Source organism: Pteropus medius, unplaced genomic scaffold (assembly GCF_902729225.1).
Source record: "Pteropus medius unplaced genomic scaffold, Ma_sr-lr_union100, whole genome shotgun sequence".
Taxonomy (NCBI): Eukaryota; Metazoa; Chordata; class Mammalia; order Chiroptera; family Pteropodidae; genus Pteropus; species Pteropus medius.
In genome coordinates this window covers 5747561-5775152 of record NW_024350325.1, presented here as the reverse complement: position 1 = coordinate 5775152, position 27592 = coordinate 5747561, and the positions used below count along the sequence as shown (strand labels likewise).

At 34.5% G+C, this 27592-nt stretch overlaps 1 protein-coding gene across 2 annotated transcripts; it reads left to right on the top strand.

Annotated features, from left to right (window-relative positions):
• On the top strand, positions 1-27505 carry ESD (esterase D). 2 transcript variants are annotated; one of them, XM_039839341.1, is made up of 10 exons: positions 1-113; positions 1618-1665; positions 3656-3730; positions 4302-4390; positions 9724-9822; positions 11257-11381; positions 12429-12548; positions 13944-14042; positions 17797-17964; positions 27290-27505. In XM_039839341.1, the coding sequence occupies exons 3-10, from the start codon at positions 3663-3665 to the stop codon at positions 27368-27370; spliced, it is 849 nt and encodes a 282-aa protein (XP_039695275.1). In that variant the 5' UTR covers positions 1-113; positions 1618-1665; positions 3656-3662; the 3' UTR covers positions 27371-27505. The 2 variants fall into 2 exon arrangements, with proteins under 2 accessions (XP_039695275.1, XP_039695274.1); XM_039839340.1 differs by having other exon boundaries at positions 23-219.
• The last annotated feature ends 87 nt before the right edge of the window (positions 27506-27592 follow it).

Genomic DNA, 27592 nt, shown 5'->3' with positions numbered 1-27592 from the left:
CCGAAGGGGGCGGGGCCGAGACTTGGCTCGCGCGGCCATGTTGAGGTTCCGCCTTTCGGGTCCTACGAATTCTGTCCACGCCGCCGACGTCGCCGACGTCGCCGCCGCTCCTGGTAAGACTGGGTGTACGCAGAGGCCCAGAGGTCCTAGGCCTGCCCGGGTGTCGGTCTGCACAGGCGACACGGCGGGGCCTGGTCTGGGCGGACGCAGACTCTGGCGGTGAGTCCCGGAGGAGGGAGCGCGGAAACTGTGGCGCGGGATCCCTCACACGACCGAGCTGTGGCAGGAGGGCGAGGACCTTGTCGCGAGGCGCCGCGCCTCGTCCCGAATTCCTTTTCCTGCACTGAGCTTCGAAAAAAATGTGTAACCCAGGGCGCTTGGAGGGGAAAAGGAAAGGCCCACGGGAGGAGAAAGAGACAGAGTGGAAGAGAAAACGCCAGATCCTGAGTTTTCACTGAGGAGAGGATTTGAGTAAAGCGTTGCTCAGCAGTGTCATAAAACAGTGATATTGGGGAGACCTGTGCAGGTTGTTAATAGCCGGTGGAGTGGGACACACTGAAAATGAAGAAATCAAAATCCAAAGGAATGAGAGCAAAAACACAGGTTTTGGGGACTCATGGGAAGAAGGAAAGAATGGGTAAAAATACAGAGAACAGAGTTCTGAAGGTGGTTGATATGTAGCTTCAGTAAGTAATGGGAAGAAAAATAAGATTTGACAATTGGACCTTTTCAGGATTTTGTGCTTTGTGAATAAAGACCACTTCCTCTAGGTTTTACCTCATGATTTGGCATGTACAATGCACTGAGAGAAGCTTTCCTAAGAATATTGATGTTCATTTTATTGACTTTCTAGGAAAATTGTGTAACTCCCACCGGCACTGTGAAATTGTTTTTTGTTTTGGGGTTTATCTTAGGAAGGGAGTTGTTAACGTTTTTTGTTATTCTGTCCTACTCTATCACCCTATTTCACCCACAAAAGCTGTTCTAAAACCTAAATGAAATGTTTATAAGACAGATGACACTTAGTATGTCAGTTTTATCTGTTTGTTTGTATCGATCACTTGAGCATCATTCATAAGCCCTGTCAGTTTCTCACAAGTTCCTTTCTTTCTAGTCAACCCCAGTAGTCCTTAAGTCTTTATCCCTTCCCTCCGTTTTCCTCCCTGCATTGCAAGTTCCACTTACACCCCTTGGTCATACAGATCCAGGCTTTTTATCTTTCTCTACTTTTCCAGTCCCCACTCCTGTTTACTCTTGGGAGCTGACTACATGTCATACTTCCAAATGACACTTAAATTTTTTAAAAATTATTTGAAAGTTTTTAAAAAACTTTATAGGATTCTTATTCTTACTCCAGCAAAAGTTTTTGACCAAACACCAGGCCTTGTGGCAAAACAAATATTAAGGTAATTCTATTAAAAGGCCAAGGTGAAATACTGGTGCTGTTCCATGAGCTGTATTTTCTGGGCTGCTCATATCCAAGGTAGACAGTCACCTACCTCAGGAGAAGAAAATGTCTCTGTTGAGAACGTGTAGTCTATGCATGTCTGTATAACCTTTGCTGTGAAAAGTATGTCCCATTTATAAACCACTTGGTCTTTTTTTTTTTTTTTTCAGAATCATCCACCCTTTGGTACAGACAAAAAAGCAAGTAGTATTGGACAGGTAAATTTAAGTTTTATTTCTCATATATAACTCAGAAAGTTAAATGAGAAATCTAATAACTTGGTTTGAAACATTATTTTCCCAAAAAATTTTAATAAAAAATGTAAATCGTGGTGTAGAATATCATAAAAATCATGATACATCATATCTAGTTCTTATGTTATATTTCTTATTGAGCCTAATTTTTCTGGATTTATAATTAAAGCTGGTTTCTAAAATGGGTGGTTGATGAAAAAAAACTTTAAAAGCTTTTATTTTCTTAATTTATTCTACGATTTGAAAAACAGTATTTTAACTTTGTTTTCTCTGGCCAAATGAAAAGTATTTGATTTTGAATTTTAATTAAAGAACATTCAAAGAATAGAGGAAACAGATTAGTTGTAGTTTAATAAAACAGATGAATAACAAAGTATCGAATAATAGAGATAAAGGAAGAGCTAATTTTTAAAACTTTCACATGATTGGTAATTCAACAAATGATTATTAGGTACTTCCTATGTACTAGATATAGGCTCAATGTACCATGTTTTGGAAAAGCAGACATAGTAGTCCCAGCTAGGTTGAAGAAAATAGGATTTCCTTGTAGAATAATTCACGAAATAAATTTTATTCCTTGGTCTCATGTATATGTTAAACTTATGCATTTATCTCTGTTCATTATTGAAGATAGGATCTTAAATAATAGCTGAAGTTAATATTCAATAATAACATCTAATGAGCAGTTTGTTTAAGAATTTATCTTTTACATATTAAAATCATAAACCTATGAGTAAAAGATGAATTCTCTGTAAGTATAGTACTTCAGTCAATCTTAGAGTATTTCAAAACTCTGGGGAGGCAGAAGAACATAGCAGCAAAGAGTATGGGCTCTGATGTCACAATTTGTGGTTCAAATACCAGCTTTCCAACGCAAAGCTAAGTGTATTTATTGAGGAGATTACTTAAAGGTAGGATCGAAACTAATCTTATTTAAAATTTTGCAAAGATATCTCCAAAGTACGCTTTTTAAGATTATTGTTATATATCCTTGAGGAGTAACCCAAACACTACAACTGATCGGCTAATAGTAGAACATTTTACTGAGAAGACCACCAGAATGGTAATATCTATTCCTGATATTTTTTATTTAGTGTACACAGCTTACTGATTTATAATGAGGGGAAGGGAATCTTTCTTTGAGAGATACAAATCAGAATCAATCCTCTTTACTCAGTAGGCACTTATGATAAAGATGGTTTTACAATTTTTTTGTATTAAGAATACTGTGTGGTAGTTTAACATTTAAGTTTTAAATTATTTATGAAAATTTAAAAGATCTGTTTGAGAAAAAAAATTACCAAACTTCATAATTTCTTATTGACAAGCTGCACTTTTAATTCACCTAGAATAGCCTTATGTTTTACTTGTTTTTTTCAAAAGGGAAACTGATTTAAAAGTTGTGTATAAGTTTCTTAAAAAAATTCATAGGTTGAGTAATTTGATCTTGTTTAGCATATAGAAAAGTGCCTATCACGCTGTAAATGTTCAATAAATGTTACCTGTTATTATCAAAATCATTATTGTTTCATCACTTTTCTCCCATTTACAGTCAACCATAATCAGTCATACCAATTCCTTGACTCTTTTATTACAGTTAATAGGCAAGCAATTAACAATTTTTAATTTTCTAATGTAATAAATTAGTAACTTATTCTGCCTCTTTCTAAAAAGACTTTGGGACATTCCACACACACACACACACACACACACAGCTTGTTAATAAATTGGTAATGACATACCAAAGTACTAAAGTTTTTTAAAGTGAGTAACAAGTGAAAATGTGTGAATGAAAGTTAGTCTCTTAATATTTATTAGAAATAATTAGTATGCGAAGAAAAATTCTAGGTGAAATACATTTGTATGTTTGGATAGTTTATCTGAAATTAGTTTTATTTCAAAATTTTCAAGAACTAATTCTCTAGAAATTAATGAGATTAATCTTCACTAATAGGAAAAGAATGGCATTGAAACAGATTTCCAGCAACAAGTGCTTTGGGGGATTGCAGAAGGTTTTTGAACATGACAGGTAACTAAGAAGATACTATTTTCTCTCATTCTGCTTCCATCTTTCTGATTTTTTAAATAAGCCCATGAAGATCATTGTTGCATGAATTATTGTTTACATGTAAAATACCTGTGTTTTCTATCAAAATTATCTAGCCATGATGTTGGTGATTCTAATAAAATATTAGTGATGAAGAGCAACTTAAGGATGTAGTAGTACATTTCAGTGCCTATGAGCAAACATGTAATTTAAGACCTTTATAATTTATTTTTTTATAAAATTTCATACATTGTTTAAGAAATAGAAGCAGTTTTTCTTTTAATAATATTGGTGCTACATTGAGGATATTACATTTATTCTTTTAATTTATTCTGCCGAGAATGACTATGTTTTGTGCACAGCATAGGCTCAGATTGGTTAATAGATAACAATGCTGAGTTGGCCCCATTCTTTCTTTAAGGTCTAAGATATATTCCTTAAATGTTGGTAGGATCACTTATTTTGGACATTAAGTCATTTATTTTATCTTTCTGTCTTGACAAATAAGGAGCGTTGATTTTGTTGTTGTTGTCGTTGTGACTTAAAATTACAGTGTTGAACTGAACTGCAAAATGAAATTTGCTGTCTACTTACCACCAAAGGCAGAAACTGGAAAATGCCCTGCTCTATACTGGCTGTCTGGTAGGTGTTATGCATTTGAGTTTTATAAAGGAATTTCTTTTTCTTTTTAACTGGCTTATCTTACTCTTCTATCTTGACTTATTGGTGTGCTTTCTGGGCCATTTATAAAAGACTTTAGGAGCCTGTCATAGTCTCTTCTTACTTGATCTTGAGAATAATTTTAGACTTATTGAATTACATTTATTTCACTTCTTTTTCAATGAGAGTAAGTAATTTAACAGAGAATGTAAAGTTCTGGACTCAATAGCAAAATCTTAGAAAAGTTATTTACGTAGTTTATACCTACCCAAGCATTTCTTATAGAGATTTTACCACTCAGAACAATATTAAGTAAAACCAGGACACTCATGATACGCTAATTTGAAACCACAGACAAATAACTTTTTATAGTATTGTCTGGAATACTTTAATTGTGCTACATTGATCTTCTCTGGCAAGTCTGGAAAGTCAGAAATAACAGTAATGCTTCTCAATTAGTGGTAAATAATAAAGGCTGTAGAATGGATAATAAGAAAGTAAAGTTTTGCCACCAGTAGTGTTGAACCTCTATGATAACATTTCTTTCACAACATGTTGGCACTTCATCTTTGGAAGCAAACATTACAAGGAGAGGCTCAGAGAAACCAAATTATGTCATAGAGTGCTATCTTTGTTTCCTTAAAATTGCTTCGTATGACTTGATTTAATAAATTCTCCCTTATCTATGTTCATCAAGGATAAGCCAGTCTTTAAACATGAGAATAGATATTACATTTTAAAAGGTAAAAACTAAATGCCGATCTGATTTTAACTCAACAACCCATTTCTATGATTGAAAAAAAGCAAAACAATTTTGCTAGAAGAACATTGGGTATTAAAATACCCAGGCATAAATGTGAAGGACCTTTTTACTGAAAACTATAAGACATTATTAAAAGAAATTGAAAAGACATAAAGAAATGAAAAGATATTCCATGTTCTTGGATTGAAAGAATCAACATAGTTAAAATGACCTTATTAGCTAAAGCATTATACAGATTGAATGCAGTCCCCATCAAAATAGAACCAAAAATCAGATTTGTGTGGAAGCATACCCCTAATAGCCAAAGCCATCCTGAGAAAAAAGAACACGCTAGAGATATCACTCTGCCTGACTTCAGATTACACTGTAAAGTGACTAATCAAAATGGCATGGTATTGACAGAAAAACAGTATTGAGAGTCCAGAAGTCAACTCCCACAGATAGGGGCAAATAATTTTCGACAAAGGAACCAAAAACACACAATGGAGATAGGAGAGCATCTTTGATATATAGTGCTGGGAAAACTGAAAAGCCACATGCCAAAAATGAACCTAGATTGTTGTCTAGTACCACACACCAAAATTAACTCAAAATAGATTAAGGACCTAAATATAAGACCTGAAACAATAAGTTGCATAGAAGAAAACATAGGTACTAAACTCATGGACCTTGGATTTAGAGAGGATTTTATGAATTTGACCTCAAAGGCAAGGCAAGTAAAAACAAAAATAAATGAATGGGACCATATCAAACTAAAAAGCTTTTGCACAGCAAAAGAAACTCAACAAGGCAAAAAGGAACCGTCTGAAAGAATGTATTTGCAAATGCCTCTGATAAGGGCCTAGTATCCAAAATATACAAAGAACTCATATAACTCAACAATAAAACAATCCAATTAAAAAATGGGCAAAGGATCTGAACAGACACTTCTCCCAAGAAGATATGCAAATGGTCACAGACATGTAAAGATGCTTACCCTCACTAGCTCTTAGGGAAATGCAGATCAAAACCATAATGAGATACCACTTCACACCTGTTAGAATGTCTATTATCAACAGGACATGTAATAAATGTTGGAGGGGTTGTAGGCAAAAACAACCCTCATACAGTACTGGCGGGAATGTAGATTGGCACAACCACTATGGAAAACAGTATGGAGGTTCCTCAAAAAACTAAGAATCGATCTACCATCGGATCCAGCAATCTATTTCCTGGATATTTACCCCAAAAAGCTGAAGACATTTATCCACAAAGATAAATGCACCCCAGTGTTCATAGCATTATTCACAGTAGCCAGGACATGGAAGCAACCGAAGTGTCCTACAATAAGTGATTGGATAAAAAAGATGCAGTACGCATATACAACGGAATATTACTGAGCCATGAGAACAGATAAAATACTGGCATTTGTGACAACATGAATGGATCTTGAGATAATCATGCTAAGTGAAATAAGTCAGAAAACATTGAAAACCATATGATTTCACTCATACGTGGGATATAAAACTGAAAGGAACAAACGATAAACAAACAGACTCATAGACACAGACTACAGTTTAGTGATTACCAGAGGGAAGGAGGAGAGAGGGGAGGTAGGAGCAAAAGGGGTCAAATATTCGGTGACAGAAGGAAATCTAACTATGGGTGGTGAATACACAATGCAGTATATATACAACATACTGTTGAATTGTACACTTGAAACTCATTTGATTTTATTAATATCACCCTAATTTTAATTAAAAAAAGCATTTGGGTATTGCAGAAGCAGCAATACCAAAATTACATATTTAATTGTTTTAGAAACAATATTTTATAGGTAAAAAGTTCTTAGAAATCATATAAAATATATTATAAGCCCAGAGAAATTATATATTGCCCAAGATTACATTATGGGGTGAACAAGTCTTCTGACTCATAGCCCAGAGGTGTATTTAGTCTTTTCTCCTGTTCTTTTTGCTTTTTGTTTCTGGACAGAGCTACTTAAGTCCTATCTCTTGGTTAAAAGAATAATAACCCAGATCAGAACTACCATAGTATTGTGTAATACTAAGACCCTAAATTCCTAACCAAAATTGAAATCTATTAAGACATATTGAGCTTTATGAGTATAAAAAATAGAATGATTATTTACATCAAATGACAGGACAGTTTCCTTAGATGATGATGAACAGATTGGAAATTAAGTCTTGATTTTCTAAGAAAAGGTAAAAATGACCAGTACACTTGAGAAATAACAACAAAAGAATTTTAGGTTTCCTTCCCTAAAGTTGAAGGAAAACAATAACAAAGGTTATATCATTTGTTATATTTTTAAAATTAATAAATTAACTGAAATCAAAACGTTCAAACTGAAATTCTAGAAGATGGTCTGGATGTAGTGTTTTGCATCTTTCCCAGATCAGGGTAATCTTCAAAACAGTCCTTTATTAGCCAAAACTCACACACAAATGTTTGTATATTATACATTATTTATAATAGCAAAAAAAGTGAAAACAGACCAAGGTTCATCAGTTGATGAAATGATAATTAAAATGTGATATATCCAGATAATCTAACATGCAACATAAAAAGTAATGAAGTCCTCAAAGATGCTACAGATGACATAATGAACCTTGAGAACTTTATGCTAAGTGAAAAAAGCCAATCACAAAAGACTGTTAAATTTCATTTATATGAAATGCCCGTAATAGGCAAATTTATAAAGACAAAAGTAGACTAGTGGACTAAAGGGAAGGAGGTAGGAGAAAATGAGGAGTGTCTGCTAACTGGGTATGGGATTTCTTTTGGGGGTGATGAAAATGTCTTAAAATTAGATAGTGGTGATGGTTGCCTAATTATCAGTATACTAACTCATTGAGGTATACACTTTAAATAGTTGAATTGTATGGCATCTTATACCTCAATAAAGTTCTTAAAAAAAAAAATAACAGCTCTTCATATGGAATAAGTATAGTCGATCAAGTAGATATTAATTAATAACCATTTCCATACTCTTAAGAGTAATCCTACTAGTAGAATTATGTTCATTTCTATAAGTCTGCAATTTACTCCTTACTACCTTAATCAGAGAATTTGTATTCTTTGATTTGTATTCTAACTAGAAAAAAAAAATTTGTTTTCTCTGGTCTCCAAACAGCGTCGTCACCTTCCCCAAGTTCAAGACATTGTACTATATCCCAGACACAATTAGAAGCTCTTTATATGTTATCACATTTAATCTTCACAGCCATCTTAGAAGGTAAAAATAGACAATATTATGCCCATTTTTCAAATGAAAGAACTGAGGCTCAGAATATTTGAGTTGCTTGCCTAATTTTGTTTAGCTAATAAGTGACTGAGTGACATTTAGAACCAGATCCTGTCTGAAATCCAAAACCCATGTTCTCTATACTATTACCCTGCCTCCTTTGAACATATTTATGTTAAGGTCAGCAAAATTACTGACCTTTTATCAATATTTGGGGCAGTTCTCCACCATGATATGGCTCTAGTATCTCTGGAAGATGTACTGGAAAGGAACATGGTGGACAAACCAGGACCTTGTTCTCTTGCCATATCTAGTGAAAGTGTACATCTTAACAGTTTATTTAACCATAAACTCCCATAACACTTTATCCAGTGATACTTATAACTTTATATTTTATAATTATTAATTTAACAGTTCTTTCTTGGGAAATCATTTCATAAGTGTCTGTGCTGACTGTTAGGGGATAGATAGGAACTGTAAAAGTGTTCTGTAGCTAATTCATATTGCATCATACATATCAGTAAGCTTTGACATTGCTAATTATTAGATGTAGTGGGATATCTATCATTAGCCACTGGAAAAGGGCTGTTGGGTTAGGTGCTGTTTAGCTCAGGCATCTATTGCTAGTATATTCTTGGCCATTCTCACATTGTTATAGTGTTAGACTCCTAGAATTAAGTCGTTTCTATCACACAACTAAAAAGCATAGTGGTAGGAAAAATGACAGAAACAGTTGTAAAAACTGGGGCTAAAACTCAATTTAAGGAGGGTATATGATGACCATTACTCTCTCAGTACATTGAGGAATACTAAGATGAGTAGGGTGAATTTTGTTGCTGTGAACTACTTGTATATAAAAATATTAAATTATGTGTATTATGATGGCCATTATAATATTACCTCACTTATTGTCAATATCTTTGTTTTGATATAGGAATAGTAACATGTTTCAGATTAGCATGTTTGATGACACCTCACTAGGGTTTAATAACATTTGTTTTATGTTCCATATTGCTGTTCTACAACTTGAGAAATTCTGAATTCCTAAACACATATGGTCCTGAGGATTTTGAAACTTTAGTGAGTGATTTTTAAAGGACAGCTGTGGGAGCATTTAACCTATGACAGATCTTAGATTAATATTGTTATAAATTTTATAACAGGAACCTTAGTGTCTTCTTCAGAATTGTTTCCAAAAAATAAGATTTTTGATAATATCAAGTGAGATTGTTTTCCTGTATTTTAAAAAGGTTAAAGTTTATAACTCTTTGCAATATAGCATGACATAATATTTTTTATTTTCAGGTTTAACTTGTACAGAACAGAACTTTATATCAAAATCCGGTTATCATCAGGCTGCCTCAGAACATGGCCTTGTTGTCATTGCTCCAGATACCAGCCCTCGTAAGTGTTCTTGTTCCGGAGATCTTTGTAAAAATATAAATCTTTAAGACTAAGTTACAAGTGGATTAATACGTACTCTATAATATCCGTTTCATATTTTTGCTATTATCTTTATCTTTCAAGTGGCATCATGACTCAAATGCCATGCTATACACATTTTCCTGTGAATTTTACTCCTGACATCATTCTGATGAGGGGCAATAGTTTTTCTGTTCTAATTTTACAAGTTAAGAGGCTTCAGAACAATTTGATTAATATTTATTGACACTGGTATCAAAATGACATGCAGGTGCATAGATTTTTTGTTTCATAGGTAAATTTTTGTCATATGATAATTATGTCTCATCTCAGTTAACAAATAATCACATAGTTAAACAAGTATTAGTTTTAATATAAATATTAGAATGTTTACATTAGAGAAATGAGAATATCAAACATGGGAGAACTTAATCCATCAGATAGTTAAAACTCGTTTTGTGACCTTAGAAGTGTCAGGCAATGGAATATAAATGGCAGCTAAAACTATCCAGAAATTAAATCAATGGCTGACCTTGCAAAGTAGTGCATTTCCTTTCACAGGCCATGTTACACAAAAACAAGACATGTCTGGTTAAAAATGTAATAAAAATTTTAATCCAAAATAGCATCAAAAATACAAAAATCCTTAGGAATAAACTTTAAAAATATGCAGGTTTATTTTTTATAAATCAAAATTTGCTAAAGATAATAAATAAAGATTTTAATAGATGTAAAAATCTCATGTTCCTGGATGGGTAGACTGAACATTATGAAGAGGTCATTTCCTTCAAATTACTCTGCATATTACTATAATTCTATTCAAAATCCCAGTAGTTGACTTTTTAACTACATGCAAGTATATAAAATAAAACCTAATAAAAAAGAATACAAGAAAATCCCAGCGAGGAATGGATAAATAGAGGAAACATGATAGAATAATTTCAAAGAATATAAGGAGACATTTTCAGTTCATGATAGTGAATTGAGCACAAGCATTTGTCTCTCTCTCCTTCTAAGACCACAGTGACAAAGAGAATTACCTAAGTTGGTAATGGGGGAGGATCATCAGATAAGGAATCTCAACATTTCTGAAAGATAAAAAGAAGATATAATCCCTTTGACAGATAAAACAAAGTAAGGAAGTATATGTTCAAAAACATAGGAGGAAAGCCGGTGTACTCACCTTGGCAGTGAATACCCCAGGCTGGTAGGGCATTCCCTCTTTCACCTCATTGGCTAGAACTAGTCACAGGGCCCAAGAGGGCCAGGATGTACGTGCCCTAAAAGGCAGAGAAAGAGCCCACGATATTTGGTGAACAGCTTTAATACAAATGAACTTTTAGATTCATTTAAAAATATATTAAATATGGGCCATTATGACACAGTAGATGAAACCACAAGGTTTTTCCTTGATAGGCGGCTGCAATATTAAAGGAGAAGATGAGAGCTGGGACTTTGGCACTGGTGCTGGGTTTTATGTGGATGCCACTGAAGATCCTTGGAAAACTAACTACAGAATGTACTCTTATGTAACAGAGGAGGTAATTTAATTTATATTGTAATTATTAATTGATGACTGCCAAAAGCTTGATTTTGGACACAAAGTCCTTTTAGTCCTGAGAATTTTAAACTAGAGTACAGTATTGTTGAATCTACTTAGTACATATTTATTAACTATGTAATAATAATTATGAAAATTCCAAAGTTTACTAGTACTATAATCCTATTTACAGCCATTTTAATTAACGCTAAGTTAATTAAATTTGAAAGAGTTTAACTTTAAAGAATTTAATAATTATATTGATTCCTATGTGCACTTTTTATTTCTCTGGCAGCTGGTTCATTCAGACACATTTTATAGTGATTAATCAAGGCTTAATTAGAAAGTATAAAGTGGTAAAGCATTACTTTTATTAATAATATTCATGTGCAGTTTATGCATTTTAAAAATTTTACATGATTTTAATTGTTAATATATACTATATTATAAAAATTCAGAAACAATAATATAGAAGTTTAGTCATCCATAGTTCCAAGCAATAACTATGTTTTGGTATATTCCAGATTTTTTTATATCATATAATTGTAAAACTTATTTTATCTTGTTTTTTTTAGTTTCAAAATATTTTCCAAAATTCTGATCTATTTGTAACATAATTTTAATAATTGTATAATATTCTGTCATATGCCATAATTTACTTTTTCCTAATGTAAGCTATTTATGTTTTTATATATTTTTTTTTACTATAATACATATTACTACATTTATTATTTTTGTATAATTCTTTCCCTTAAGGACTTTTCCCTTAGAATAGATTCCAAGAAGTGAAACTATTAGAACAAAAGTTTAGGACATTTTAAAGATTCTTTCTGCATCTTGCCAAAGTTGCTTTCTGATGAAGATGTACCGTGTATTCTGCAGTGATGTATTAATTACATTGTCACCTGAGATTTTTTTTTAAATCTTTACTAGTTCATGCCATTATAAGACTGAGTTAGAAGTGCTGATTGTGTAATTATTTTATATAACTTTGTAAAAGTCTAAACTTTTTCTCGTATCTTTTATCACACTATTAAATTTTTTCTAGCTTCCCCAACTGATAAATGCCAGTTTTCCAGTGGACCCCCAGAGGATGTCTATTTTTGGCCACTCCATGGGAGGCCATGGAGCTCTGATTTGTGCTTTAAAGAATCCTGGAAAATACAAAGTAAGATTACCTAAGCTTCTAGTGACAAATATCTTTCTTGGATAATATAATATTAGGAACTGTCAAAGATTGAAATTAGGATATTATTGTAGTATTGGAACTAATCTTTTCTAGAAGTCTTGGGAATTTCAAGAGGTTATGAAGGAGGAGTATTAAATTTGACCACACAATGTATGCTACAGAATCAGGAGCATAAGAATTCAGTTACAGTGGTTTCTTGTTGATATATTGGAAGTATTATAAATTGTATCTTATATTTCATTGCTTCAATTCAAACTAGTTTTCTAGGCATTTTCTTTCCTAAATGTTATTGTGGCAATATGTACCATTTGTATATTTACCAAGACTATCTTTGTATAGTTAATTTTGAATTTCTAAGGGAGAAAATATCCATGATTCGCAAAAGTTTGAGAATTCTCTGTTCTTATTGCCTCTAATGAAAATTGGAATGCAAATTGATTGAAAAATATAACTCTCAGACTTTCTATTTATTTATTTGAAGCTTTAAAGCTTTACTTTTTATTTGTTTAAATAAACCAGGTTGGAATAACCAATATGTTTAAAGTGTCATACTGTGCAGAGCAGCATACCATAGTGTTGAAAAGGAAATGTTGAAGCAGTGATCATCTTAAGACTGCTTCTGTCTTTAAAGTAACAGGGCTACCACAGACCTCGAGATTTGTTTAATCCGTTTTCTTCCCTTAGGAAAAACTTCTTAATCATTTGAGGTATGTCACTGAGAAATGAAAATATTTCTCATAGCAGTTTCTTGCTGTGGCACCAAATATTTTCCTTTTAGTAAGCTTTATTGTAAAGTTAAATTAATTCATGGCATGACAGCAGGTTTTTAAAATAAGTTTTATTTTCGATTTTTGTGCATAAGGCAATTTATTGTGTTTGAGGGAGAAAATGAAATTTATTTCAACTTTTTTGTTTTTTAAAAAAACCTAACATTGATAAGCACTCTCACACTCTCTGCACCTCATCCAGTGACAAAAAAACATTGCACACAACACAAAATTATATTGTATTAAAAATTCTGCCATGTTTAAGGGCGTTCATCGCTTTTTGGCATGTTCAGAAAGGTAGTCATGAACTGTTTTATATTACTACACATTAATTTTAAGTGGAAAAAAGGAGTGGAAACTCTGAATATAAACTTCGATTTGTACCTTAATGAAAATGTGATGTATTGCTTTGTATTGCTTTGCTTTAGCTCTCTTAGTAGAACACACAAAGGAAATGGTGTTATGGTGAGACCTCCAGTATAGCAAAAGGAAAATTGTTCACAGGGGTTTTCATGGCAAATCAGAGTTTATAAGCAAGTTGCAAATATCTCTTTATATTTGATTTAGCAACATATAACTTGTTTCTAAATTTCTTTTGATTCTGCAGTCTGTGTCAGCATTTGCTCCAATTTGCAATCCAGTGCTCTGTCCTTGGGGCAAAAAGGCCTTTAGTGGATATTTGGGAACAGATCTAAATAAATGGAAGGTAGGTGCTAGATGGTTGTCTCAGTATCATTCTGAAGTTTTTAAATTTGATTAAAAGCTGTACACTACAGATATTATATTCCTAGCCCACTCAAGGATCCAAAGTTAAAATAATTAACAAGTGTAGACATATAACAGTAGCAAAATCCCTGCTTTCTAATTGTGTTGAATTACGGCAAATATTCTGAGACTACATTTTTTTTCCTGCTAATGGTCAATTTATATGTTTAATTTTAAATGAACATTACTTCTATATTAGCATTACTAAAAATATCACATATTATTACAAAGTTTAGACTTGCCGTTTATTAACTATATGCCCAGTTGTACAGTAAGAACCACAAGACCTGGCTTTTTAATTATTTTGTGTACCTATTTCAAAATCCAGCAGATCTCAGATTTGAATTGTAAATTCCAAATTTAAAAGTCTTTAAGGGAACGCAGACCTCAAGAAGGCAGGCCCTGGGAAAGGCAGGCCCCCAGGAGAGCGGGAGGGCACAGCAGGCTGAGCAGCATGCCAGCAGTGCCTCCTCTTTCTGCCCAGGGCCCCATCTCACAGACCTCATGCTGTGCCTGCAATGGACAGCATGGGGAGACTCCTGTCACTTCACCCCAAGGTTTGTGCCCTACAAAGAAGAGAAGATGGCAGTGTCAGGAGGGTGTAGCATCTGCCCGTCTGGCTAACCTGGCTGTGCCCAAGTGCTGGGGAGGTCCAGAGTATTGTGCTGGGCTCTTGTGTCCCTCACACCTCTCCTGTCATATGACTGTGATCCTGAACTTTGAGGACTCAAGCTACTCCAACATAGTACTGTGACACCTGAAGCTGTGGAAAGCTCCTGAAAGCACGATCTGTGGCATTCTCCCACAGGTGTCAGGGTCATCTCCTTTAGACTCAGCAAACCTGGGTGGTGACAGCTCCTTTCACAGTGTGACTCTGCTGCTGTCCGGGCAGCAGCACAGCCTGTAGTCAGCTCCCATTTACAGTCTGCTTGGGACAGTGAGGCTGCAGGTGCATGGTGGACACGACTGGGACCACCTTCCCCACAGGCTGTCAGGAGGATTTAATGAGATACTGTGTGGAAAATACCCCGGCTCCTGTGTGGCCCACAGGATGTGCTCTACTGGCTATCACGTTCATCTCCTTTTTACATGGTTGTGGTAGGTGGTCACTCTCAGGGAACAAGGCAGGCGCCTGTGTGTCATGCTGTGTTGCTCCGAGTCCTCTTAGCCTCACCCCTGCAGAGGTACCCTAGAGCTTCCATGCGCAGCAGCGGTCACTGCATCACTGAGCAGCTTTCCTCTAGCTTCTGCAGCTCCTTCTTCAAAGACCCAAGGTCCCCTGCTGTCGCCCCAGCACCAAATTAGGGAGGCCAGGGCTGGGCCTCTGTGAGTTCCCAGCATGTCACACCCATCTTCTCCGCTTACCTCAAGGGTGGACCCTGCACCTCAGCTAGGGCTGGTAGGCCTGGCCTTTCTGGGTGGAGTCTCTGGTCCTGCCCTGCTGAGTCCTTTTTGCTGTGTGGAGTTGGGGAGGGCAGGTCTCTGGGCCAGCTCAGCTGTCCAATTACCATTCTGGGTGGGGAGGCAGTGCCCCTCTAGGACCCCCACCTTCCTCTCTCCAAGTGCAGTGTGCTGTACCTCCATGAGAGCTGCTGCATCCATGACCTGGACCCTCCCTAGTGGCAGCCCATATCCTGCCTGCTGCTGGTCATCGTCCTGTACTACTTAAACTTGTGGAAGGGAATGAAGACTTCTGGGAAAGTTGTGTGGATCACAGCTACCATGCCCGGGCTTGCGTGGTCCTCTTTGCCTTGCTCTTGTGAGGAACCACTTTTCCTGGAACCATTGACGACATCAAAGTGTATCAGAGCATTGATTTCCATCGGTTCTGTGAGGTGTCTGAAGCTGATACTTGATGGTGGAGCACTACTGCTGCCCAGGACACAAAGGGATCCCAGTCACATCAGATCTGAAAACAAAGTCCAAAAAAAAAGCAAAGTCCAGAACCAGGCTGCAGATTGCTTCAGCAAGGAAGAGATGGTTCTGGGTTGAAAATCCAACCAGGCCCCCTATCTACTCCCCAGTCCACAGGGGAGAAAAATAGCCAAAACTGAAACAGGACTATTCATTACAAAGACAAAATAGTGGAATAAAATATAAGTTCAGTTTATTTTCTAACAAAAAAACAAAAAGATCTTTAAAAATAGATATTTTGTAATGTACATTGATGAGACTATTCTCAATAGCAAGATTGCTTTTTCAAACATGAGATCAGATGCTTCAAAATGAAAATAAAAATGGCTCTTCTGAGACACATTTTAGTCTTGTGTAGAAATGGGCCATTTGCAAACTCTACCAAGAGTGAATATTTCACAAATGAATTCATCACATGTAAAGTTAACAAGTAGGAAATACTAGAGTGGGGAAAAAAACCTTTCTGTCTTGTATTTTCAGGGTTATTTACATATGGACCTCTATTTTGTTTAAGATAGGTCGTTGAAATTCTAACACATTGGAGAGTTAATTCTTCACTCACTAGATTAGAGTTTTGTTTTTAGGCTTAGATTTTTATTATATTGGAATAGTGCTGAAAAGATTAATTTAGATACTTTGAGAACTGACAGTGCACATTCGTATTTTGCGTTCTCACCATGTGCTTAGTCTATGCAGTTTGAGATCTTACGTCACAAAGGTGATGACCCTTTCCTGTCCACAGGGTGTTTATGGTCTAATAGAAGAGTTAGGTAAAAAAAAAAAAAACAACTGATTGAGAGAAGGAAGAGGGAGGTAGAGGCACAGATAAACTATAAGGGATCTAATTACACAGTTTTTCTCCAAGTGGCAGTGGATTTTATTATCTTAATTATACTTTGTTTAGGCTGTTATTTAACTTACTGTTGCAATAAGGAGGGCATACAGAATGATGGAATCATAGAACTTAACAACTAGTTGAACTTTATAAGTCCCTTTTCACTCCTTTTAAGATTTAAGTCTTAAAAAGCATGGTATTTAAAGGGGAAATAATTTGTGTTTTTGTTTGTCTTCATCAAAGCATAAAAGTTGTGGTTAGAGAATAGATCTGAAATCAAGACTATTTAAAGGTGGATGGTAAAAAATATAATTGTAACTAATGGCAGCTTCTCAGATAATTTTGAGGAGTTGTTAATATGATTCAGATTATTAAAATCAAGTCTTTCTGAAAGTTCATGGAGATAGACATTTCATGCTGTTCAATAAATGGCAAAAAATAAGGCTGAATGTATTTATGTCTGGAATTAGAGCTAAAATGAAGAGACCAAAAATAGACTATTTATTTGAAATAGAGAATATTTGGAAATAGAAAAAGATAATAGAGTTAGAAGAAATGGTCAATTTGTAGAGAGATTTTCAAGGAAAAGAGTTATGTTTTTTTTTTTTTATTTACGGAGTTGATAGACCATTAAGAACCTTAAAGGTTTAGAAGAGAAAAGGATATACTATAAAGAATGCTTGAGATGATAGGATTCTTACCACTGGTCTGAGACTGCTTGAAAGTAGAGAAGAGGCTATCATTGGGAACCAGAGTTCTGAAAACCTTGTAAATAAAAACCAGTCACGTCAGATTTTAAGCCATCTTAAAAGCTTATTTCCAATTTAATCAGCTTTATAGCTTAAATGACTTTAAATTTCTATTTGGTTCTAGTATAGTATATTCTGAAGAATATCTTTCTGAACACTTTTAAATTTGTTTTTCAGTATTTCTCCTCTTTTTATAGGCTTATGATGCTACCCATCTTGTGAAGTCCTATCCAGGTTCTCAACTGGACATACTAATTGATCAAGGAAAAGATGACCAGTTTCTTTCAGATGGACAGTTACTACCTGATAATTTCATAGCTGCGTGTACAGAAAAGAAAATCCCTGTCGTTTTTAGATTACAAGAGGCAAGTACTAGGAAGCCTTAGCTTGTTCTAAATAACTATTAAAAAGCAAGATTTTAAGCATGTTTTAAATTTTATTTTAGTCTTTGAAATGTACCTCTAGTAAGATGTTTTTTACTAGGGCTAAGCTTCCACCTTAATTTATGCATACATCTTAGCCTCAGAAGCTGTGTATTGTTTCTCTCAAACACACATATGCACTTTATATTGTTTGAGTTAGATGTTAATCTCTCCGTTTTGCTACTTGGTATTTCTATTTGTTTAAGAATAATTACTGAATTTCCTTTTTTTAATTAAAAATTATTGGGGCGATCTATGAAATCTAATAAGTTTCAAGTGTACAATTCAACGGTATGTCATATATATTGCATTGTGTGTTCACCACCCATAGTTAGATTTCTTTCTATTACCGAATATTTGACCCCTTTTACCCCTGTCTACCTCCCCCAACCCCTTTCCCTCTGGTAACCACTAAACTATTGTGTGTCTGAGTCTCTCTTTGTCATGTTTGTTTGTTGCTTTCAATTTTATATCTCATGTGAGTGAAATCATATGGTTTTTAACTTTTCCTGTCTGACTTATTTTGCTTAGCATGATTATCTTAAGATCCATCCATGTTGTTGCAAATGGCAGTATTTTATCTGTTCTCATGGTTCAGTAATATTCCATTATATATATGTACCACATCTTCTTTATCCAATCATCTATTGTAGGTCTCTTCAGTTGCTTCCATGTCCTGGCCACTGTGAATAATGCTGCTATGAACATTGGGGTGCATGTATCTTTGTGGATAAATGTTTTCAGGTTTTGGGGGTAAATACCCAGGAGAGAGCTTGCTGGATCAGATGGTAGATCAATTCTTAGTTTTTTGAGGAACATCCATACTGTTTTCCGTAGTGACTATACCAATCTGCATTCCCACCAACAGTGTATGAGGGTTCCTTTTTACCCACAACCTCTCCAGCACTTGTTATTTTACATGTCCTATTGATGATAGCCATTCTAGCAGGTTTGAGGTGGTATCTCATTGTGGTTTTGATTTGTATTTCTCGAATAGCTAATGAGGTTGAGTATCTTTTCATATGTTTGTTGGCCATTTGCATATCTTCTTGGGAGAAGTGTCTGTTCAGATCCTCTGCCCATTTTTTAATTGGATTGTTTTATTGTTGAGTTGTATGAGTTCTTTGTATATTTTGGATATTAGGCCCTTATCAGAGACGTTTGTAAATATATTCTCTCATTCAGATGGTTTTTTGCGTTGTTGATGGTTTAACTTTTGCTGTGCAGAAGCTTTTCAGTTTGATGTAGTCCCATTCGTTTATTTTTGCTTTTACTTGCCTTGCCTTTGAGGTCAAATTCATAAAATCCTCTTTAAGTCCAAGGCCCTTGAGTTTAGTTCCTATGTTTTCTTCTATGCAACTTATTGTTTCAGGTCTTATATTCAGGTCCTTGATTTATTTTGAGTTAATTTTGGTGTGTAGTGGTAGACAACAGTCTAGCTTCATTCTTTTGCATGTGGCTTTCCAGTTTTACATGTACCATTTATTGAAGAGGCTTTCCTTCTTTCTCCATTGTATGTTTTTGGCTCCTTTGTCGAAAATTATTTGCCCATATATATGAGGGTTTACTTCTGGACTCTCAATTTGTTCCACTGGTCTGTGTGTCTGTCTTTCTGCCAATACCATACCATTTTGATTACTGTCACTTTATAGTGTAATTTGAAGTCAGGCAGAGTGAGTGATACCTCCAGCCTCATTCTTTTTTCTCAAGATTGTATTGGCTATTCAGGGTCTTTTGTGCTTCATACAAATCTGATGATTTTTTTGTTCTATTTCTTTTTAAAATGCCAATGGAATTTTGATGGAGAGTGCATTAAATCTGTATAGGTAATAAGGTCATTTTAACTATGTTGATTCTTCTACTCTGAGAACATGGAATATCTTTCCATATCTTTGTATCTTCTTCAGTTTCTTTTAGTTGTTAATCTAATTACTGAATTTCAGTTGATTTGCAAATTTTCCTTGACAAAAATATTTTTGACTATTTACTACTCACCTAACTCTATGCTAATCCAGTTGTAATTAAAGAAATTTTTTATTTTTAATTTATTTGTAAGCTTTGGAACATAATATAAATAAAATATTTCAGGATGAAAAATGAATACTGAAAATTATACATAATTCTGATTGTTTAAAAGCATTTTTATTCATGTTTAAGGGTAATGTCAGCACATTGATCTAAAACATGTAATTTTGATAAATGTTCAAATAAATCTAGATCAGTGTGGAATGTGGCACATTATCGTTTACAAGATGTTTTCACGCATTAGGTTATTTTATCTTTATATGACCAAATGAAAGACCATTCCTTTCTGTCCATCTGCTGATTTTGTTTTGTTTTTCAGTTTTTAAAATTGTACAATACCATACATAAATTTTACCATTAACTATTTTAAGTGTACAGTTCATTGGTATTAAACACATTCATAATGTTTTGCAGCCATCACTACTGACCCACCTTCATAACTCTTTTCATCTTGAAAAATTGAAACTATACCCATTAAACACTAACTCCCCATTTTTCCTCTCCCCTCACCTTGGCAACCACCATTCTACTTTCCATTTCTGTGATTTTGACTGTCTTAAAGTAGAATCATACAGTATTTGTTTTTGTGTTACTGGCTTAGTTCACTTAGCATAATGTTCTCAAGGTCCAGCCATGCCGTAGCATGTGTCAGAATTCCCTGCCTTTTTAAGGCTGAACAATATTCCGTCGTATGTATATTATGGTTATCCATTCATCTGTCAGTGGACACTGGGGTTGTTTCCATGTTTTAGCTATTGTGAATAATGCACTAATAAATATGGGTGTACAAATATTTCTTCAAGACCCTGCTTTCAGTTCTTTTCAATATATACCCAGAAGTGGAATGTTGGATCATATGGTGATTCTATTTTTAATTTTTTGAGGAACCTTCATACTGTTTTCCATAGTGGCTGTACCATTTTACAGTTCCACCAACAGTGCATAAGGATTACAGTTTCTGCACATCCTTGCCAATAGTTCTTTTCTTTATTATTTTTTTTTTATTTCTCTTTCTGTCTTTTTCTTTCTTTCTTTGTTTTTTCTTTCTTTCTTTCTTTCTTTCTTTCTTTCTTTCTTTCTTTCTTTCTTTCTTTCTTTCTTTCTTTCTTTCTATTTTTTTTGGTAGTGCAAGGTGATAGCTCATTATGGTTTTTAATTTGTTAGTGATGTTGGGCATCTTTTTGTGTGCTTATAGGTAGGCCATTGTATATCTTTGAAGAAGTATTGTTCAAGTCCTTTGCCCATTTTCTGATTGGGTTGCTTTTTGTTGCTGAGTTTTACAAGTTCTCTCTATATTCTGGATATTAGTACCTTATCACTTATATGATTTGATGATTGTTTTGGCTATTCAGGGTCCCTTGAGATCCCATATGAATTTTACGATGAGTTTTTTCCATCCTGAAAAAAATATTATTGGGATTTTGATAGAGATTGCATTGACTCTATAGATTGCTATGGATAGTATTGACATCTTACCAATATTGTCTTCCAATCCATGTATATGAGATGTGTTTCCATTTTATTGTGTCGTCTTTCATTTCTTTCAGCAATGTTTTGTAGTTTTCACTGTGTAGGTCTTTCACCTCCTCGGTTAAGTTAATTCCTAAGCAGCCTTAATACTACTATTAAGGTTTTCATAATTCTCTTTTCAGATTATTCATTGTTAATGCATAGATATGCAACTGATTTTTAGTGTGTGTGTTGACTTAGAATCCTGCCATTTTGCTGAATTCGTTTATTCTAACAGTTTATTTTTTGGAATATTTAGGGTTTTCTGCATGTAGAATTATATCATCAGTGAACAGAGATAATTTTACCTCTTTCTTTTTAATTTGGATGCCTTTTATTTCTTTCTCTTGCCTAATTGCTCTGGCTAGAACTTCCAATACTATGTTAAATAGAAGTGGCAAAAGGGGGCATCCTTGTCTTGTTCCTGACCTGAGAGGAAAAACTTTCAGTTTTTTACCATTAAGTATGACATTTGCTGTGGGTTTCCACATATGGTTCCTGTATACCTGTTTTACAGATGAGGAGACAGGCTCAGGAAAGTAACCTACTTATCTAAGATCACGCAGCTAGTATATGATGGAACCACAACTGGAAGCAAGGTCATTAGACTGCAAATACTGCCCTCTTATCATCTGTATAACCATTCCCAAGCAAGGTGAAGCAATTCTCCTGAGGAGCAAAGGATTGAAATTAGAGCTAGCACAAGGAGAAATTATACATAACCTACTACCTGTCTAATTTATGCAGCATATCTTAGCAATTTCCCCATTTTTTTAAATCTTTCTGCTATTTTGAATAGGCAAACTATATATAAAATACATTATATCTACCTCCTTGTTTCTTGAGTATCCATCTTTAAGTTATAGAATTTTTTAGATTAATAACCAACCTCGAGAAATCCAGATACCAATTTGATTATAAATAACAGCAGTGTGTTTAACTGTACTAACGATAGCTATAAGTGACATAACAAACCATGTTTCTTTCCGAATGACTAACTTTTTGGCGTTAGTGATACTGGATGCCTCTTCTGCTTCCCCCAAGGCTGCGCCAGGAAATCCTGTTACTACAACAAACTTTATGCCTTCTAACAAAGACTGAAAAATCTCTGGAGTTTGTTATAGAAACAGCATAGAGTTAGGACACTGATTAAATTCTCAAAGGGAAAAAATAAGTTAACATTTATTTCTAAAATGTTTATATCGCAGGCAACTGAAAACATAGTTGGCTATACTTACTAAGTCAAGACAAAGCATTTCAATTCTTAAAAAAAAAAAGTGAGAAAGTATTGAAATCCCCAGTCACAATCTTTAGCCCAAGTGCAATTTCTGTTTACTTTATTTCCATCAAGGTCAGGTTAAGAGTGAACTACACAGTCATCTGAAGCAGATTATGTTTAGGTTTGCTGTAATTGAGTAGGCACCTGAATGGACATGCCTGGGCAGTGGCTCCAGAGAGTCTACTTTCAGATTTTTCAAGCTGCCTTCCATTGACTTCAGGTTATCTCACATCTGAGAGTCTTATCTGCTTTATCATTTGATTATAAGTACAATAAAACTGTAGTTCTTCATGAAATGGGAACTGTGAACTGTTAAGTAAGCTGAAAATAACGGGGTTATATAAATAAGTGATCTAAAGTGGAAGAAATATTATTCTAATCATGTACATGGTATTCCCAACTTCATCTTTACCTCTTTTTAATGGTTTAAATGCTCACAATCTATATTTATATTCTATCAACTGTCCAAAAAATTGAGAGGGAAAGGTAGTGCATAGGGATATTTATTGGATATTGCCTCATATAATATTTTTTCTTTTTTAGCTTCAGCAAATCTAAATTGAAAAGTACAGGTATCAGAATTCTGATAGTATACAAAGTTCAAATCTTAGTCTAACGAGGGAAGGCCTGTTATGTCTTATTTTCAATTATTGAAGTTGCATAGTGAGGAAAAAAATTCAGTTACCTAATGGAAACTTCCAGAAACAACATCAAAGAAAGGCTATGCTACCTTCTCAAGTCTCCAGCCCTCTTATGAAGATTCAAAGATTGTTTTGGCCTCTGTACCTGCTTGTTAGAGAAGAGTAAGAACATGGCACAGATCTTCAGAAATGCAGGGATCTCTCACTCATCCCTGTATCCCCATGCTTAGCACAATTGTCTAATACGTAGACTCTTGGAAAGTGCTTATTAAGTAAACAAATGAATATCTTTCAACAGTCTTTGTTCTCTGATGAGACTTACCCAAGGATTCATATCTGAGCGTTTCCAATTGGATCTGGAAAATATGTAGGAAAAAACTGCCTCTTAGAATAAATGTTCATCCTAGCTGCTGGAGCACTTCTGCTTTTCCGAAAATTGAGTGAAGATTGAAAAATATGTTCATTTCTTTTTATACTCTTTAAGAGTCAGAATTTTATGATCGAGGATTTTTCCATTTAAAGTGTGAGGTAGAAGAGGAGAGTAAAGCCCTTCTGAGTGTCACTAAATGTATATAATCACACAGCCGCTTAACCTACCAAACTGACTCAATATAATGAAAGGAGCCACCTCCATTTTTTATTGATTAATAGAACTTGAAACTAATCAAGAATGACATAATTAACTCTAATTATATAAGCATCTTTTATCTACCAGAACACCAGTAGTTCAAATGTGTTCTCTTGCCTTTTTGTTTTGAAATTTACCTTTTTAATTTTTATTTTTATTTATTTTGTATGGTAACATTGGTTAACAAAATCCAATAAGTTTCAGCTGTACACTTTAACAATAAGGCATATATATATTTACACTTTGTGTTCACCTCCCATAGTTAGATTTCTTTCTGTCACCACATATTTGACCTCCTTTACCCTGTCTACCTCCTCCCTCCCCCAACTCCTACCCTCTGGTAACCACTAGTCTATAATCCATATCCATGAGTCTCTGTCCTGTTCATTTGTTGCTTTTAGGTTTATATCCCGCATATAAGTGATATCCTGTGATTTTTAACTTTTCCTTTCTGGCTTATTTTGCTTAGCATGATTATCTCGAGGTCCATCCATGTTGTCGCAAATGGCAGCGTTTCATCTCTTCTCATAGCTGAGTAATAGTCCATGGTATATATGTGCCAAAGCTTCTTTATCCAGTTGTCTATTGTAGGACACTTCAGTTGCTTCCATGTCCTGGCCACTGTGAATAATGGTGCTATGAGCATCGGTGTGCAAATATCTTTTTGGATATGGGTTTTCAAGTCTTTGAGGTAAATGTCCAGTAGAGGGATTGCTGGATCATACAGTAGATCAATTCTTAGTTTTTTGAGGCACCTCCATGCTGTTTTCCATAGTGGCTGTACCAATTTGTAGTCCCACCAGCAGTGCATGAGGGTCCCTTTTTCTCTGTATCCTCTCCAACATTTGTTATTACTTGTCCTGTTGATTATAGCTATTCTAACAGGTGTGAGATGGTATCTCATGGTGGTTTTGATTTGCGTTTCCCTAATAGCTAGCGATGTTGAGCATCTTTTCATATATTTGTTGGCCATTTGTATGTCCCCTAGAGAAAAGTGTCTGTTCAGGTCCTATGCCCATTTTTTGATTGAATCGTTTGTTTTTTTGATGTTATTGAGCTGTATGAGTTCTTTGTATATTATTGGAGGCGTTGCTTGCAAATATATTTTCCCATTTGGATGGTTGTCTTTTTACCTTGTTGACAATTTCTTTTGCTGAGCAGAAGCTTTTTAGTTTGATGTAGTCCCATTCATTTATTTTAACTTTTACTTCCCTTGCGTTTGAGGTCAAATTCATAAAATCCTCTTTAAGTCCACGGTCCTTGAGTTTAGTTCCTATGTTATCTTCTGTTCTCTTGCCTTTATGTTGATATTTTTAGAAAATCTTCCTTGGTCCCTCATGACTGTCATTTCTATTTTCTCATAAAGATGGATCTTTCATTAAATACATTATGGAAGTTAAGGATATTTGCTTTGTGTTTTAGGTGAAATGCGCTGTTCTCTTGCAGATAACCCCTGAGCACTCAAAACTCATTTTTTGAGTGCTCAGGGGTTATCTGCAAGAGAACAGCGCATTTCACCTGGGATTTCTCTAATTAAATAACAATAAATAATGACAACAATAATGGTGACTACTCACTATGGGCCTAAAACTGTGCAAGGCACTGAACATAGTGAAACTAAGCATAAAAATATAGCAAACTCAGTCACATTAGGGTTTTGTTACACAAGTGTTTTGAGGCATCTGTTTGCTTGCATCTGTGCCTATTTTCAGTCAGATCCATCTTTTCATCTGTGAAAAATGGCAGGTACTGTTTGGTACTGTATTTCACAGGTTTTATGGCTATGAAAATCATGGGCTTGTTTAACCTCTTAATAATTAAAGAATTACATGGGTGGAAAATACTTTTATTCAAGTTTCTTTATATAAGAAACTATCTTTTAGCTCTAAATTTAACTAACTGGGACTTGTCTAATCATTGAGAGATGTGAAACCAAATAATTCCAAAGCTCATCCTGAATTTTGATAACATTTCTATCATATTCACTTCCATAGTTTGGCCACAGAAAATAGAAGACAGATTGCTTTCAAGTTACTTTGACAACTTTAAACCAGAACTCTTTATTAACTGTCGTCCCTGGGATGTACATTGCGTACCTACCTCTGGAAGTAAGAGATTGAGAACATTTACTGATTCATCAAAACCTTAGGGTTCCCTGAAACCCGGGTGATATTTTTATTAGGTCTATTTTTGTTTCTTAAGGACTTAGAAAAATTCCCATTTTCTCCCCAATAGAGACCATTCAGTAAATTCAGTTAAAAACTTAAAAATGTTTTACGTTTCAGTTTATCCCACTTTATATTTTAATAATGTTTTTGAGGGGCTGTCTCAAAAATTATCTGGTGTTCAACACCCTTAGGTTCTTCCCACCTGAATATTTTTTCTTTTTCCTTCAAAAGCTACTTCTTGTCTTGTACTCAGAGGACAAGACAAGAAGAGAAGGATTACCTCTCCATTTACCTGTATCAGTGGTTTTAATTAGCCAGTTAGATCGATACCTGTTTCAACTCAACTACTTGGCACATTTACATTTTCTGTTTCATGTTAGTTTTCAAAAGAGTTTTACTATTTACCCAGTTTGGTTTATTGTTAAAGGATATCTGAGTTTAATGAATTATTTCTTTTTTCTTAAATAGAGATATCATATGCTTTTACTGTGTAGGAAATTAAATTCTTCACATTATTTATGATGGCTCTGTTTGACTTCCCAAGGATAGAGCATTGGGGTATTTTTGTGTTCATTCTCTATATCATTTATGTATGCTCATTTTGCGTTCTAACATTCCTTCTTTTACTGATGTTAGTGTTTCTTTTGTGAGTTGAGACTTCTTGTCTCTGTTTCTAAGGTCTCTAAATTCTGATTCTTTAATCCTTGTTGATATGATCACATGTTTATTTTGTACATTTAATTAATGTGTTTTTTCCTTCTTTTGCATATAAATGGCGGCATCTAGAAACTAGGCTGTGCCAAGTGTTTAATTTTTCTTCATATTTTTGCTGCTCTTTTAATATTTGGTGATAGTGTTGAAGTACAGTATAAACTTGATTTTGATTATAAACTTTCCTCATTATAATATTTTGACTACTTAAAGCAAATTAGATGACATGATAGGTATATTTAATGTCCCTAATATTAATGTTTCTGAATGGTAGGTAAATGTCTTATTTCTCTGTTTTGTCTTCTAGGGTTATGATCATAGCTACTACTTCATTGCAAGCTTTATTACTGATCACATCCGACATCATGCAAAATACCTGAATGCATGAAGTACTTCAGATAAGAGAATCTCTTCAGGATTCTAAAAATTGCAGGGAAAAAAGATTTCAAAACATTGTATTTCATAATGCTAAAAAATACTTCATTCTATAGTTGAATCACTTGAATAAATATATGAAACCTGCTTCTAATATAGTTATTTCAACAATGTTTACATGGGAAAACTTTAATTCTTTTCAGCTTTTTGAGGTTATTTGGAAATCATTATTATA

Bases quoted from the DNA above. Each gene is read 5' to 3' on its own strand.
- ESD (XM_039839340.1), top strand. From the start codon at position 38: ATGTTGAGGTTCCGCCTTTCGGGTCCTACGAATTCTGTCCACGCCGCC. The intron at 9,823-11,256 runs GTAAGTGTTCTT...TTTCCTTGATAG, and splicing joins TGCTCCAGATACCAGCCCTC to GCGGCTGCAATATTAAAGGA. The intron at 17,965-27,289 runs GCAAGTACTAGG...TTTGTCTTCTAG, and splicing joins TCGTTTTTAGATTACAAGAG to GGTTATGATCATAGCTACTA.